Genomic DNA, 16,242 nt, shown 5'->3' on the forward strand with positions numbered 1-16,242 from the left:
GTGGATATTCCTGCTGGTCTGGTACCTATCCAGCTCAACTCAGGGGACCGGCTGAAAAAGGTGTCCCCTACTCCTCCGCCATCTTAACCTCCTCCCCAAGCATCTGACTCTTGATTTTGGCTCAGGTCATGATCTCAGGGTTGTGAGACTGATCCCTACGTTGGTTTCCACACTCAGCAGGGTGTCTGCTTGAGATTCTCCCTCTTCCCCTCCTTCCACCCACACACGAGCTCGCTCTCTCTCTCTCTCTCTAAAAATAGATAGGGGGCACCTGGATGGCTGAGTCAGTTAAGCGTCTGCCTTCAGCTCCAGTCATGATCGCAGGGTTCTGGGATCAAGCCTCGCATCGGGCTCCATGCTTAGCAGGGAGCCTGCTTCTCCCTCTCCCACTCCCCCTCCTTGTGCTCTCTGTTGAATAAATAAAATATTTTTAAAAATAAATTAATAAATAAAAATAAAATATTTTTTAAAAAAATAAAGGTAGAGAATAGAATAAAAAAAAAAGATGAGAACATCTTGAACAAATTTCTCATTTCTACAGATGCTGGCATTTGCTGTTTCTCTGCCTGGAACACCACTATCACCACCACCACACACACACAACACACACAACACACACACACACACACACACACACACACACACCCCTCTTCTTGACTGCCTAACTCCTCTGTAGCTTTCAAGTATCCCTGCTTAGTCTTCCCAGAACCTCAAGTCTGGGATGGGTTCCCCTCTTGGCCACCCCCAAAGGACGTACTTTCTCCAGCACAACACCTACACAATGTAGTAATCACCTCACGAGCCTAGAGCTCCATGAGGGCAGGGACCAGATCTGGCTTTTTATGGTTCAATCCCCAGTTCCTGGAATAGCACTGAATAAACATTTATACAATAAATGAATTCTGAAGAGTCTGTATAAGACTTTTCCTTGTATGAACCTCTGTCTGTCTGAACAGTGTCTGCTAAGTATAGTTGTTCAGGTTGTGTACTGTACAGGACCTCTAACCAAGTCCGGAGGGGGGGGCCTGAAATCCAGTTCGCATTCTCATCACCCAGCCATTTTTTGCCACCTGCATCCACCTGGAGGAAGACATGCCTTTTTCGGATTTGCACAATGACACCATCCGAGCTTTCAACAGCACAGCTCTGAACAACACTTAGTGTCTTCAAAAGGAAGTGAGAATTCTCCCCCTTGTTCCTGAAGGAAGCCCAGGGCCCAGACGCAGCGTGAAACATCCCCCCCACCGCTTGCTTGAAGGGCTGGGAAGGGCAGTGAATCTGGATTCAGGTAGGACCAAGTGCTTTTATGAAAGAGTAGGACCGAGCGCTTTTATGAAACTCTTTCTTCAGGTCCTTTGCCAGCCATCGCAGTCAAGACCCTGACCGCATCCCCTCACTCTTCTCTCCTCTGGTTTTTGTCTCCTGCAGGGTTTGGGATGACAACTCCGGCAACAGTAGGAGGGAAAATCTTCCTGATCTTTTATGGCCTCATTGGCTGTGCAAGCACCATCTTGTTTTTCAACCTCTTCCTGGAGCGCCTGATCACTGTCATCGCCTACATCATGAAGTCGTGCCACCAGCGGCAGCTCCAGAGGCGAGGGGCCCTGCCCCAGGAGAGCCTGAAGAACCCGGGCGGGTGCGAGGTGGACAGCTTGGCCGGCTGGAAGCCCTCCGTGTACTACGTGATGCTGATCCTGTGCGTGGCCTCCCTCCTCATCTCCTGCTGCGCGTCGGCCATGTACACCTCCATCGAAGGCTGGAGCTACTTTGACTCGCTCTACTTCTGCTTCGTGGCTTTCAGCACCATTGGCTTCGGGGACCTTGTCAGCAGCCAGAACGCCCAGTATGACAGCCAAGGCCTCTACCGCCTCGCCAACTTCGCGTTCATCCTCATGGGCGTCTGCTGCATCTACTCCTTGTTCAATGTCATCTCCATCCTCATCAAACAGTCCGTGAACTGGATCCTGAGGAAAATGGACGGGGGGTGCTGCCGACAGTGCCAGAGGAGACTCCTGCGCTCACGGAGGAACGTGGTCATGCCGGGCAATGTCCAGAACCGGTGCAACATCTCCATAGACACGGACGGGGTGCTGGACAGCGACACGGACGCGCGGCGGCTCTCGGGGGAGATGATCTCCATGAAGGACTTCTTGGCCGCCAACAAGGTCTCGCTGGCTATCCTCCAGAAGCAGCTGTCGGAGACGGCCAACGGCTGCCCGGCCCAGGCCAGCGCACTATCCCGGGACAGNTCCAGAAGCAGCTGTCGGAGACGGCCAACGGCTGCCCGCCCCAGGCCAGCGCACTGTCCCGGGACAATGAGTTCTCAGGCGGGGTGGGGGCCTTTGCGATCATGAACAACAGGCTGGCGGAGACCAGTGGGGACAGGTAGGAGTGAGGAGCGGACACTGGACGTGGAGACCGGGAGCGTGGACGACGAGGGCCGGGTGGACCCTGCGGCTGTCCCGTTGCCCTCTGCAGGCCCAGCCTTAGGAAGCTCTTCTCCAATGAACAGCCACCTTCCCGGGCTGCGGGCCAAGGCCTGAGGCCTTTCTCTTCCTCTTTATTCTCTAAGGTCTGAATCAGCCTTGAGAATGAATCACAAAAGCAGCCCAAGACCTTGCTTGGCTGTTTCTTTACCCATCGTCCTCCAGGGTTTTAACCGCCTAAGGGAGGGAGGGCTTAAGTAAGCCTCCATTTCCTGCTGCTCTGTTCTTCATTTGGAAATAAAATAATAATAAAAATCCCAAACGAAGAGGCTCCTCTTCCCCTGGACCCCTGATTCTGTGAATCCAGATTCACTGCCCTTCCCAGCCCTTCAAACAAGCGGGAAGGTTGTTTCATGCTGTGTCTGGGCCCTGGGCTTCCTTCAGAAGGGATGTGTCCCCATGCCGCCAATAGGGAAGTCACCTGTTCTAGTCTCCGGGTCTTTCTCTGCTGTTTGTTTTTCCTTTCTTTTATTTTTAAGATACTAATGCCGGGCTGAGCTGTCTGTGGGACCTCTGCGTGGTAAGAAAACTAAGTTCAGCTTCAGGAGACACACTTTTGCAATGAAAGAATATAGCTTGATGTTCTGCCTTCAAAGGGTCACAGAGGCCATGTCTTTTTTTTTTTTTAACCAGGGCTTGGGGCCCATTGCAGAGATAATGGCTATTTATTAGAACTGAAAATTGAATAAATCTTCACTTTATTAACTAAGATTACATGAGTGCTCATTACGGACAATGGGCTGGGCGGGGGAGTGCCTAATTAGACAGACATTTATTGTGCTCAGAGAAAAAGGAAACAAGAAATTAACCCTTCAGGATATGAGCATCATCTTGGATTCTTGGCTGGAGAAACATTCTAGGCCAGATAAGAAAATTTGTCTTCTCCTGTGTCATTTGTTTTGGTTTTGCCTTCTGGGATTGTAACAAGTCCAGTTACATAACCTCCCAAGCCAGTGAAACATCCGTGCTGGGAACAAGGGCTGTTGATCTTCTTCATATATTCAGAGAGAACATTTGGGGTTTGAAAGCAGCATCAATAAGAGATAGCTGTTGTTTTTATAAGATAAGGATGGTACACACCGCTATTTTAGAAACGATGAAGAAGGTAGGGCATCGGAAAGAAAAGAAAGCAGAGAACTATGTCTGATGAAACTGAGACATTGAGCAGAAAGCATGAGAGCTGGGAGGACCTTGGGAACCATCCCATATACCTTTCTTGAGTTTTAGACAAGGAGGAAACAGAGGCACGAAGGGACAGCTCCTTGTCTGAACTCTTCGGGCTGACAGCGCAGAGCTAGGGGAACCCAGGTGTCCTGGCGGGGATGTCCGGGCTTGTCTCGCATGCTCCACATAGCTTCGGAAGCTCCCTCCATTGCTGCCTCTTAGGTGGAGTGGCCTTTTCTTGCAGCTGGCAAACCCAAATATTTTCCTTACAATACCAGAAGTACTCAAGAGCAGGGGTCCAATAAGCAGCAGCCCTGGGCTTTGAACGAAGGGCTGTGAGGCTTCAGAGTGAGAGATCTTCATGTCTTACCTTGTATCAAGCATTCTGAAGCTACTGCAAAACCCCCGTTAAGAACCTCTGATCACAAACGAAGCTCCCCGGGGCTTTGCCCTGCGCGAAGCATCGTGGGCGTTGGGAGAGGATCTGGGTCCCTGTCCTAGGAGATCTCTTGATCTCCACGTTCCTGGTATAGGGACTGGCACAAAGGTCCTTGCGTGTTCCAGGGGGCCAAGGAGCATCGGTATAAGCGAGTGTCATCTTCCTAGAAGGTCAGAGTACTGAATGATTTGGGCAGAGAGATGTTGTATCAAAACACACAGTTCTATTTAGGTAGGATCCAAAACTGGAATAAACTTTTGAGCTAGCCATGAAAAAATTTGTGAACTTTGGGGAATTTTCCTGAGGAGTCTTCGCAGGGTCTTGGAGAATGAGTTTGTTTTGCTCTGGGTTGAGGTTCCCTGGTGGAAACGTTTGAGAACCAGCGTAAGGACGGAATTGTGGTACATTTACAATGGATGATGGGAATAACGTTTACCCCCAAAAATGGCAAACAAGGAATTTATGTAGTTAAGCCTCTCTGTAGTTACTCTTAGGCATGAACTGGTTAACAAGGGAATTTCTAGGTAGTAATATAAAGCTGGAGTTCAAAATGCGGAGCCCACAAATCCTTTCACATTGTTGCATTTGTACAGGCACACCTTAGAGGTACTAGGGGTTAGGTTCCAGAACACCACGATGGCAGTAAATATTGCAATAAAGCCAGTCAAATGAACTTTTTGGTTTCCCAATGCAGATGGAAGTTATGTTTACAATGTACTATCGTACATTAAGTATGCAATGGTATTGTGTCTTTTAAAAAGTACATACCCTAACTTAAAAACACGTTATTGCTAAAAAATGCTGACTGTCATCTGAGCTTTCAATGAGTTATGATCTTTTTGCTGGTGGAGGGTCTTGCCTTGATGTCAATCGCTGCTGACTGACCAGGGTGGTGGTTGCTGAAGGTGGTGGGGTGGCGCTGTGACAGTTTTTTTTTTTTTTAAGAAATTTTTTTTTTAAGATTTTATTTATTTATTTGACAGACATAGAGACAGCCAGCCAGAGAGGGAACACAAGCAGGGGGAGTGGGAGAGGAAGAAGCAGGCTCCTAGCAGAGGAACCTGATGTGGGGCTCGATCCCACAACGCCGGGATCACGCCCTGAGCCGAAGGCAGACGCTTAACCGCTGTGCCACCCAGGCGCCCCACTGTGACAGTTTCTTAAGTAAGACAGCAATAACATTTGCTGCATTGATTGACTCTTTTCCCACAAATGATCTCTCGGTGGCGCGTGATGCTGTTTGATAGCATTTTACCTACAGTAGAACTTCTTTCCGAGCTGGAGTCAATCCTCTCGAACCCCGCTGTGGCTTGATCGACTGTTTCCAAACCCTTTGCTGTCATTTCAACCGGCTTCACAGCAGCTTCACCAGGAATAGATTCCATCTCCAGAAGCGACTTTTTTTGTTCATCTGTAAGAAGCAACTCTTCATCCGTGAAGGTTTTTTTTACAGACTTTATTTAGTTTTAAGTAAACTCTACACCCCATGTGGGGCTTGAAGTCATGACCCTGAGATCAAGAGTCGCCTGCTCTACCAGCTGAGCCAGCCTGGCATCCCTCACCCATTACAATTTTATCATGAAATGCCAGCAATTCACTCATGTCTTCTGGCGCCCATTCTCCTTCTGGTTTTCTGGCTAATCCCACATCTGTCCTCGGAACACACGCAACACCTATCGATTAAGTTCACCATCTTCTATGGCACAGTTGGTGGCACCCTAGACAGTTACAGCAGTAACATCAGAGATCACTGATCACAGATCATCATCACAAGTTTAATAATAATGAAAGGGCTTGAAACGTTGCAAAAATTACCAAAGTGTGACACAGAGACACTAAATGAACAAATGCAGTTGGGAAAATGGTGCCAATAGACTTGCTCCACACAGGTTGCTATAAACCTTCAATTGCTTAAAAATGTGGTTTCTGGGGCACCTGGGTGGCTCAGTTAGGAGTCCAACTCTTGATTTCACCTCAGGTCATGATCTCAGGGTCATGGGATCGAGCCCCACGTCAGGCTCCACACTCAGCGGGGAGTCTGCTCAAGACTCCCTCCCTCTGCCCTTCCCCACCACGTGCTCTCTCTTGCTAAAAATAAAAGTAAATAAATCTTTAAAAAAATGCATTATCTGCAAAAAGCAACAAAGGGAGGTGCACTAAAATGTGTGTGTGTGCACACAGACATGAGAGGGAGCACACACGTACATGCATCTGCCTTTTCCTGCTACCAAGCCTCGCCCTTTTCTTCATGTTTCCAAGGAGGTCCTTCCATCTTCACTAGAGTTAGAATGTTTATTGCTATTTCCTCTTGTCACCTTTGTCCCCACTCTGCATGTCCCTAACCCTCCCTACCAATTCTCTCTGCCCCCTACTCTGGACTGTGTCACATGGCCTCCCCATCAGAAATCACACTCTTCTGCCCTTGCGGCTTACTGATCAAGAAGAAAGTGACTATTTGCAGAAGGCATTGCAGTTGGCCTGAGCGCCTCTGTTCAGGAACCCCGAGTCTCCCTTAAGTGATAAAGGGACCAATTGACTTGACGTCCATGAAGCTCCTGGGCTTCATCCTTGGCTAGGCTCACAGCTAGCCTGTCTTCTCTGTGATGCTAGGATCATGAACTGGCCTTTCATGAAGGGGCCTCAGAGCCAAGACATGGGGTGTCTCATGGGACCCTCATCCCATACCACTTGCACAAGCTTTGGGGTATTTCCATACGGCCTGAAATGATATCTTCTCAATATTTTAATCAACTCAGTTTTTAATTAATTTTGTCTTTTTTTTTAAAGATTTTTATTTATTTATTTATTTATTCGACAGAGATAGAGACAGCCAGTGAGAGAGGGAACACAAGCAGGGGGAGTGGGAAAGGAAGAAGCAGGCTCATAGCGGAAGAGCCTGATGTGGGGCTCGATCCCATAACGCCGGGATCACACCCTGAGCCAAAGGCAGATGCCCAACCGCTGTGCCACCCAGGCGCCCCTTAATTAATTTTGTCTTAAAAAGAAATTTGTCTAACTAAATGGGGGGCTTGTATCACTTGCTATAAATAGAAAATACAGTCACTGTAAAAATCAGTACAACGAAGACAAAACGATGTTACTAAATTCTAGCCAGATCCTGAATCCTGGTGAAGACTCGAAACCTGAGACCCTTTCCCTCGGTTACAAATGCAGATTGGCAGGTGTGGGGGAGGTGTGAAGGACACTGGCACCAAACAGGCTTTGTGATGTAACCACAAGGACTGGAAGTGAATGAGAAAGGGGATAACTTCCTCATTCTGTGCTTTGATGTGAATTCATTCCAAGCCCCAGGGTCCCTAAAATCATTTCACCGTTCACCCAAGTCACGGGTGCACATCCCACACTGGGGACTACGTAGACATCACAAAGCACAGCAGTTTCTGAGGTGAGGCTAACCGCATAGGGAAGAAGAGTTCTTAGGTTTGAACACCTGCCCATAAGCACCAGTTCCGTTGTGAGAGAGGGTGGGCAGGTGTCTCTGTGCCCAGTCCCTCCGCACCCATGATGTGGAAATGGTAAGGATAGCAGATCAAATGAGATGATGCTCAGGGCAGGGCTTTGTGGCCCCCAGGAGCGGCCCGGGCAGTGGGCACTGGCTGTCCTTGTTTTGTCCTTTTGTTTTGTTCTTGCACTGACATCCGGTGCTTGCCACACTGTGCTTTACTCATGGTTCTCGATTATTTTTTTTTTAAAGATTTTGTTTATTTATGTGACAGAGAGACAGCCAGTGAGAGAGGGAACAGAGCAGTGGAGTGGGAGAGGAAGAAGCAGTTTCCCAGCAGAGGAGCCTGATGTGGGACTCGATCCCAGAACGCCGGGATCACGCCCTGAGCCGAAGGCAGACGCTTAACGACTGCGCTACCCAGGCGCCCCTGGTTCTCGATTATTGAATGGCATCACTGTCGGCGATGGTTTTATACTAAACGAAAAGACCCTATCAACTTTATTTCTGTTCCACTGAGTCCTTTCATTTTAGAATTAGCTGAGTTAATTGTACGATTTGACGTAGTAAAATGTTTGGGGAAAGCTGTAATACTAGTGTCTTGTATATTGCTAGAACTTTCTGGTTTTTAAGGCTTCTCCATCCGCAATTGTAATATTTTTACCTCCATCACCACATTGTGAAGTAGGCAGAGCACTTATCTTCAAACTGCCTTTAATCTTTTCTGAAAGAAGAGAGAGAAATAATCACACTTTACGTAAAAATTAACTGGGCTTCAGATTGACAGATTGGAGAATAAGCTTTAAAATTACACAGATTAGGGGCGCCTGGGTGGCACAGCGGTTAAGCGTCTGCCTTCGGCTCAGGGCGTGATCCCTGCGTTATGGGATCGAGCCCCACATCAGGCTCCNCCCCACATCAGGCTCCTCTGCTATGAGCCTGCTTCTTCCTCTCCCACTCCCCCTGCTTGTGTTCCCTCTCTTGCTGGCTGTCTATCTCTGTCGAATAAAGAAATTAAAAAATCTTTAAAAAAAAATAAAATAAAATAAAATAAAATTACACAGATTGGATTTGAGTTTCAGCTTTTTCACTTTCCGGCTATAAGAACGTGAAAGTTACTTAATGCTTGAAAGCCTAGTTTCCTCGTCTGCAATGTAGGAATAGTTGTATCCATATCACAACGTCACTGCCGCAGATAAATGGAATGTTCTGGGTCTGGGCTCTCATGCTGTGGTACCTCAGCCCCTGAGGGTAAAGAGGATATGTTATGGGGCGCCTGGGTGGCACAGCGGTTGAGCGTCTGCCTTCAGCTCAGGGTGTGATCCCGGCGTTATGGGATCAAGCCCCATGTCAGGCTCCTCCGCTATGATCCTGCTTCTTCCTCTCCCACTCCCCCTGCTTGTGTTCCCTCTCTCGCTGGCTGTCTCTATCTCTGTCGAATAAATAAATAAAATCTTTAAAAAAAAAAGAGGATATGTTACAACATTCCAGAAGCCAAAGAAATTGGGAACCTACCCCTTCTTATAGGTCTTTTCTTCATAAACCTCACTGGGTGCTCACAGAAAATCCAGAATGAGCTCCAAGAAAGTGTCCATGATGGTACAAACCTTGGGGAGGGGAATGGCCACCATGTGCGAAAAAAAGAACTCTACCAAGACCTTGCTTTCCTATTTTTTCTAAGGAGCAAAAACCTTAATGAGAGGAGAGACGGGCAACAAAATCTGCTTCCTTTGGACACTGGTGAAAATTCCTTGCAGCTAGGGGTCGAGAATAGGGGGGACAAATCCCTACATGGGGGAAAGGCAAGAGTACGTGCGGCACCAGCAGCTACAGCCCGAGGGACAGGCAGGAGAAGGGAGAAGACCATGCCCCTGACACCCAAGGACACGGTAGCTACCTAACACTACGACTGAGTCAGAACAACAGAAACACTCCCAGCATGCTCCCTACCAAGCTAACAAGCTGCAGATAACAAGTACCAGCAGAACACTATGGAGCGGGTAAGAGCGCACCAAGAACCCCTCTGGGAGACACAGGGCAAGACCTAGAGCTCACTCCAGCAGACTTCGCTCTGACAAATCCACTTACACCCTACGCATAAGATACTGCGGCAGGAACATGAAGCCCGAGGTGCGCAGAGGGGAACTAGAGCACCAGCGAACCTCAAGTCCAGCCCAGCTCCTAAACAGATGAGTTCAAATACCCACACTACGTGTTTGTCTGTAGGAAAAGCATGCTTGTCTCTAGGCACACAAACTCTTCACCCTAGTGTCTGCTGACAGACACAAGGTGTCAGCTTTCAACAACAACAACGACAACAACAACAACAAAAATATGAGGTGTGCAATCAAAAAACATTCTCCAAACAAAGCAATCATTGGATCCAGACTCAGACTTGAAACAGATGTTGGAAACATCCTGGTAGAGAATTTAAAATAACTATGATTGGCATGTTAAATGTGCAAAAGGAAAAAATGGGCATCGTGCAAAAACAGATGGCTAATTTCAGTAGAGAGATGGAAACAATGAAGACAGAATTAAGTGGAAATGCTTGAAATATAAAACATAGTAACAGAATTGAGTAATGCCTTCAATAGGCTTATGAGCCGACGGACACAGCTCAGAAAAGAATCCATGAACTTGAAGATAGGTCCATAGACATTACCTGAACTAAAACATGAAGAGATGGGAAAGTGAAAAGTGAACACACCATGACATCCAAGAGCTTTGGGACAATATCAAATGGATGAGCACACAAGTAACTGGAATCCAAGGAGAAAAGAGAACAGAGCAGAAGAAATATTCGAAGAAACAGTAGCTGAGAATTTTCCAAAATGAATGGCAGAAACCAAGAACCGAGGAGCTCATAGAATGCCCCGCAGGTGGTATCTATAAATATACCGCCCACCACCACACACATCACCTACACCTAGGCATATCATACTCGAATTGCAGAAACAAAAGGAAAAGAAAATCATAAAGGCAGCTGGAGAAAAAAAATAACATTACATTCATAGGAACAACAAAAGAATTATAGCAGACTTATCATCAGAAATCATGCAAGTCATAAGAACACAGTGTGACATCTTTAAAATGCTGACATTTTTAAAAAAGAACACTTTTGATCCAGAGTTCTATATTCCTCAAAAATATCTTCCAAAAATGAGGGAGAAACAAATACTTCCTCAAACAAAAACTGAGAGAACTCCTTGCCAGCAAACCCACTCTTCAAGAAATGTTAAAGAACTTTGTGTAACATTCTTAATAATAGGAGAGAAGGAACAACTCTTCCATATGGAAGAATTCCAGTTAATAAACATAGAAGGAATCAGGAAAATAGAGAATTAACCTTTGGAACCCAGCGGTAAGAATCGCCGCAGATGAGATCTGCTGTTGATGCTACAGTCAACGACACAGATGAGGAAACAGGGTCAGGATATTTACGGTCCGAAAGGATCTCTGCCAAAATACGGAGTAATTCCAAAGAAAAAAATAGTCACTTGACAGTGGTGAGTTCTGGCAGGTACCAGATTGATCAAGGGAGCAAAGTTAACAGCCACAACAGTCCATGCCAACGTCAAGTACCACTGAAAGGACAGACTGAGAAGGGGGCAGCATCCCCGGGGCAACCCCCACGCTAACGCCAGTCTGCTCAAGAGGAACGTCAGACAAACCCAAACCGAGGGCCATTCTACAAAACAAGGGACAAGAAATCTTCAAAAGTCTCAAGCTCACAGAAGAGAAGACAAGACGGAAGAATAGTTTTGTTTTTTTAAGATTTTATTTATTTATTTGAGGGAATGAGAGAGAGAGAGAGAGAGAGCATGAGCCGAGGGAGGGGCAGAGGCAGAGGGAGAAGCAAACTTCCTACCCAGCAGGGAGCCCCATGCGGGGCTCAATCCCAGGACCCTGAGATCACGACCTGAGCTGAAGTCAGACGCTTAACCGACTGAGTCACCCCGGCGCCCCTGAAGAATTGTTACAGATTATGGGGAGCGTAAGGAACCATGATGGCAAAGCATAGTAAAGGATCCCAGATTAGATCCTGGCACATAACGTAACGAGGACATTCTTGGAAAAACTAGGGTGGGAACCAATGAATTCTGCAGCCTAGTTAATGGTATTCTACCAAGGTTAAATTCTTAGTTTTGACAATCGCCTTGTGGTTAAGAGGTTAACATTAGGAGAAGTTGGATTAAAGGTGTATATGGAAAGTCGTACTATTTTTACAACTCGACTGTATGTCTAAAATTATCTCAAAAAGTTAAGAAGAAAAAAGCCAAGACCTTCTCAAGATTGCCCACGGCCAGTCACACCTCAACGTGGGCTGTGACTTCGGTGAACGTCTATGACTCCAATTCAGGTCTCACATCCGAGGCAGGCATTGGCCATTGATCTAAAGCTGTGTGTGGCCCCCAGAGCGCCTGGGACCTTGTGGGACATGCAGATTCTCAGGCCCCAGCCCAGCTTCAGGAATCAGAAACTCTGAGAGTAGGGCCAGGCAATCTGTATTTTAACAAGTCCTCCAGGGCAATTTTTTCTAGTAAAGAATGCCAGCCTGAGCGCGAGCTATCAAGGGCAGGTAGGAGACCCTCCCCTGGGGTCCAGCCCGCATCACCACCAGGCTCCGCCTCCATGGCCACATCCTAATGGCTCCCTGAAATGAACCTCTTTTCCTCATCTCAGAACCAATTCTAATTATTTTAAATTGCCCAGATACAAAATAACTACCCTAACAACTTTGCTTCCAGTAAGCTATTAGGTGAAGGTAATGACTTAGCCTCCTGGATTGATGCAGAAGGTGGCACTTTTTTTTTTAAGGAATCTTATTTTTTTAATCATCTCCTCGCTGTCCTTGGGTAGATTTCTGTGTATTCCTAGGGCATTCAGTGATTGAATTTTGTTGAGTCTGCCCAGAAGCTGCCCTTGGATTTTGGTCATTACAGAATGACCTGCCAGCAGGAGTCAAGCATCTAGTATGTACCACCTTCCTCCAAACCGTCAGAATCCCCTAGGGAGACTTTTTATGCAGATCCTGGGTCTTCTCCATCAGAATCTCTGCGGACCAGGGAATCTGAATTTTTAATATGCATTTCCGTCACCCTCCCATAAAAATTAGTATTTTTGCACTGTCACATTTGGGAGGTGCTGCTTTGTGGGATGAGGTGGGGGTCGAAGAAACGGGATGGCCTCGGAGAAGGTGCAGGACCTGCGTCAGACCTAGTGAGAAGGATTTATGGATGCCTGAGATAATTACAGCAGAGCTCTGTGCATCCAGGCTGGTTAGGCTGGTGGCCACTGAGATGACCCAAAACCTGCCCAGTGCACCTGTCCCCACGATTTGTTCCCAACTTTCTCTGACCCGTGCATGAGTCTGGGCACCACCCCCACCCATTTGTCCGAGCATTCACCTCTGCTTTCTCGCAGGCTCTCGTAAGTCAGTTCAATATTCAATAAATATCAAAGCCTGCCCGGGGTGAGCTGTTTGAAAGGACAGAACAAATCTCAGGGCAGTCCCTGGCTTCAGGAACACAGTGAACACTGCAAGAACACATTATGTAACTGAGGACTGAAACAAACTATTAAAAAATTTCCAGGGTGATGTCAGGAAGGGATGGGAGTCCACGTGGCCTGGGAAAGTCAGGGAGGTCTGCATGGAAGAGTGTGGCTGGGAGCTAGGACTGGGAGAGTGGATACCAGAAGGAAAAAGCGCTCTGCTGAAGGCATGGGTAGGTAAGAAAGGAAGAAGGAAGACCAAGGATTCCAAGGATGGAGACTGCGTCTTCCATGATGAGTGTTTGCGAACACCTCCCAGACACAAGGAAAGAAGGAGTGCGAGGCGAGTCCAGAGCTCGGGGATACTGCTTGCTCCTACTTTTCTGGAATTCTGTTTCTCCATCCTCTAAGGAGGATCTGCGCTGACTCTTCTCCTCCCTTTACGGGAATCTCTGGTTCTTTTCTTCCTGGTCAGCCTGGGCACTCTGGGAAATTCACTAACTTCAAGGACTCTTTACACGTCCCCTGAGCTGCTTGAACTCTACCTTGTGGGAATGGAGGGCAGAACCAGCCTCAATGCCTCATTCTCCTGGAGGAGAAGGAGTGGGGCAGAGGTGTGTTCAACCAAGGGGCACCGCCTGGGGAAGGTGGACAGGCAGCCACCCATTGTGTGAGCAAGGGACCGGCAGAGGAACAGAACGAATAGCATGTATTGATATGTAGACAGAGGTTTATTGTAAGGAATTGGCTCCTGCAGTTGTGGGGGCTGGCAAGTCCAGATCTGCAGGGTTAGGCCAGCAGGCTAGAGACCCAGGGAGGAGGCGATATTGCAACTCTTGTCCAAAGACAGTCCAGAGGCAGCATTGCCTCTCCCTCCAGTGACTTCAGGTATTTTCTCTGTGCCTTCAACTGATTGGATGAGGCCCACCCATGCTCTGGAGAGCAATCTGCTTTACTCAAAGTTCACCCATTTAAAAGTTAATCTCATCTTTAGAATACTTCCACAGCAACATCCAGACTGGTGTTTGACCAAATACCTGGGTACCTCGGTCTAGCCAAGTTGACACATAAAATTAAACATCACACCCATTAAACCCCTCAGAGCCTGAAGAAAAAAAAGAGTCAGAAACCATCCTAAGCCCTGAAACCCTTCTCTAGTCAGGCTTCAGGGGAAATGCAACAAATGGCACACTCTCGCCCTAGACAACCGGATGTCAGCTTTGAGGAAGGGATGAGCCCTCCTCTAAGTTTCCAAGGACCTCCCTCGACCACCCCCCCAGTTCTAGGGGTGGCTGCTGCTTTCTTTCCTTGCTGCCTCCTCATACCCCCCCCAAGAGTCCTCTTTCTCTGCTTTGAGTAGTTAACCACCTCTCATCAGGTTAACAACTGTTTCTGTTCCATTTTCCCTGTTCAAACTGCTGGCATGGCTTCTGTCTCCAAATGAACTCTAAGTAAATCAGAAGAGAGCCCTAAGGAGATGGCATCCCATCCTTTCCTTCCCTAACACAGCCGGGAGAGGAAGGAAGAGAGAAAAATCCATCTGCAGTTCCTACTTCAGTCTTCTTTCCCCTTGCACTGGGCATTCCCTACTCTCATATGTTAGAATCATTTGAAAGCTTTAAAAACACATGATGCCCTATTCCTGTCTCCAGAGATTCTGACTCCGTTGGTCTAGGATGATACTCGGTCATGAAGATTTTTTAACAGCTTCCAAAATTGTTATGAGAATGATTTTCATGAAGTTCTAAGTTTATCCTCTATAACTTACTCTATATTCTGTGTTTTTATATATTTTTTAAATTTTCCCTGAGCTATATTTTGCAAGATTTGTTTGGAAAATTTTAGCCTGGCTAAGGAGGGAGGTGGTGTTGTCCTGAGAGCCTAGAAAGAACAGTGTGAGGATGAGATTCAGATCAGACATCGGTCCCTTTTCCCCTGCAGTGGCCCCTCATACTCTCTTCTTGGTGGGGGCCATGTGTTGAAATATAATTTTCCAAACATGAAAATCATATGTCCCATACAAATATATAATGACCAAAAATAAAAGATTTCTTTAACTCAGTGAGAGAACAAGAGGAGACAGACAATGGAGCATAACAAACCAGACTGAGGGGATCAGGATATACAGAATACCAAGTATTCTATACACACACACACACACACACACACACACACACACACACACATTCATGCCGGGGAAGAAAGAATGCCAAGGTAGGATTGCTAAATTAGATACAAAACCGGTAAATGTGAACAGATCATTTTTATAAATCCAGTAGAGGGATTTTTCTTAAGAGACAAAAAAACAAAAACAAAAACAAAAAAAAACCCTAGAAACAAATAGACTACAATGTTAATGGTAATTAATTCTGAGTTGCCATATGCCTCACTCTCAATTTCTTCTTTGTAGTTACCTATTGCTTTAAAATATTCAAAAATGAAAATAAAAGTATAGAATAAAATGGGTTCAGTACTGAGCAGTGGAAAAATCAGACAGATGAGGATTTGGATATTGGCAATTGTGTTAATTTCTCTGACTTTCAGCATCCCCGCCAGTGAAACAGATAATTACCCTAATCTTACCGCTGAGTTGCACAGTTTATGTGACTATAAAATGACCAGAAGTTCCTGGCTCAGAGCAAGCATTCAATAAAAGAATTAACTTACTCTGTTCTTGAAGACTCCACGATGTGTTTGTGGACCTTTGTCTCCCTCCTGCCTTAGGGTCATCCTGGCAGCTCTCTTTCTCAGCTCTCACTGCACCTGTTGGACCAGCCACTCTCCACTGTGCCTCCCCTAATTAGTGCTCCTAAAATAGACACCTGTCCAAGTATCCAGGGTACCCAATATATTTTAAATTATTTATTAAATATGAGTTAATAAGACTGAACAAGGATCTAAGCAAGAATGACTAGCTTTCCTGTTGGGGTTTTATGGCAGCTAATTCAAGCATTTTAGGGCCGAATCTATGCCCTGCTCTGTTCATGCAATCACTCATTCATTTAGAAAACACTGACTATCTACCACCTGTCAGTTCCTGCCCTGGGCATTTGAGGTAGAAAGACGAATAAGGCACAGTCCACTCTTTGGAGATTCATGGACTTGAGACTTTATTCTACAGTATGGAACTTGTCGAAAGATTGGCCCCAGATACTTGGATTGATGTTAATGTGAATTTTTCTGGCCCCTTAATA

The 16,242-nt window shown here is 46.5% G+C and overlaps 1 protein-coding gene across 1 annotated transcript in view; it reads left to right on the top strand.

Annotated features, from left to right (window-relative positions):
• The window catches only part of KCNK13 (potassium two pore domain channel subfamily K member 13), a 104,118-nt gene extending 100,927 nt beyond the window's left edge, over window positions 1-3,191 (top strand). Inside the window, exons 2-3 of the mRNA XM_034643313.1 lie at window positions 1,429-2,225; window positions 2,294-3,191. Coding sequence (XP_034499204.1) covers window positions 1,429-2,225; window positions 2,294-2,389 — 893 coding nt within the window. The 3' untranslated portion in view covers window positions 2,390-3,191. The remainder of the gene's footprint in view (window positions 1-1,428; window positions 2,226-2,293) is intronic.
• Window positions 3,192-16,242: the final 13,051 nt, after the last annotated feature.

The sequence above is a fragment of the Ailuropoda melanoleuca genome, chromosome 14 (assembly GCF_002007445.2).
Source record: "Ailuropoda melanoleuca isolate Jingjing chromosome 14, ASM200744v2, whole genome shotgun sequence".
In the NCBI taxonomy this organism is placed as follows: Eukaryota; Metazoa; Chordata; class Mammalia; order Carnivora; family Ursidae; genus Ailuropoda; species Ailuropoda melanoleuca.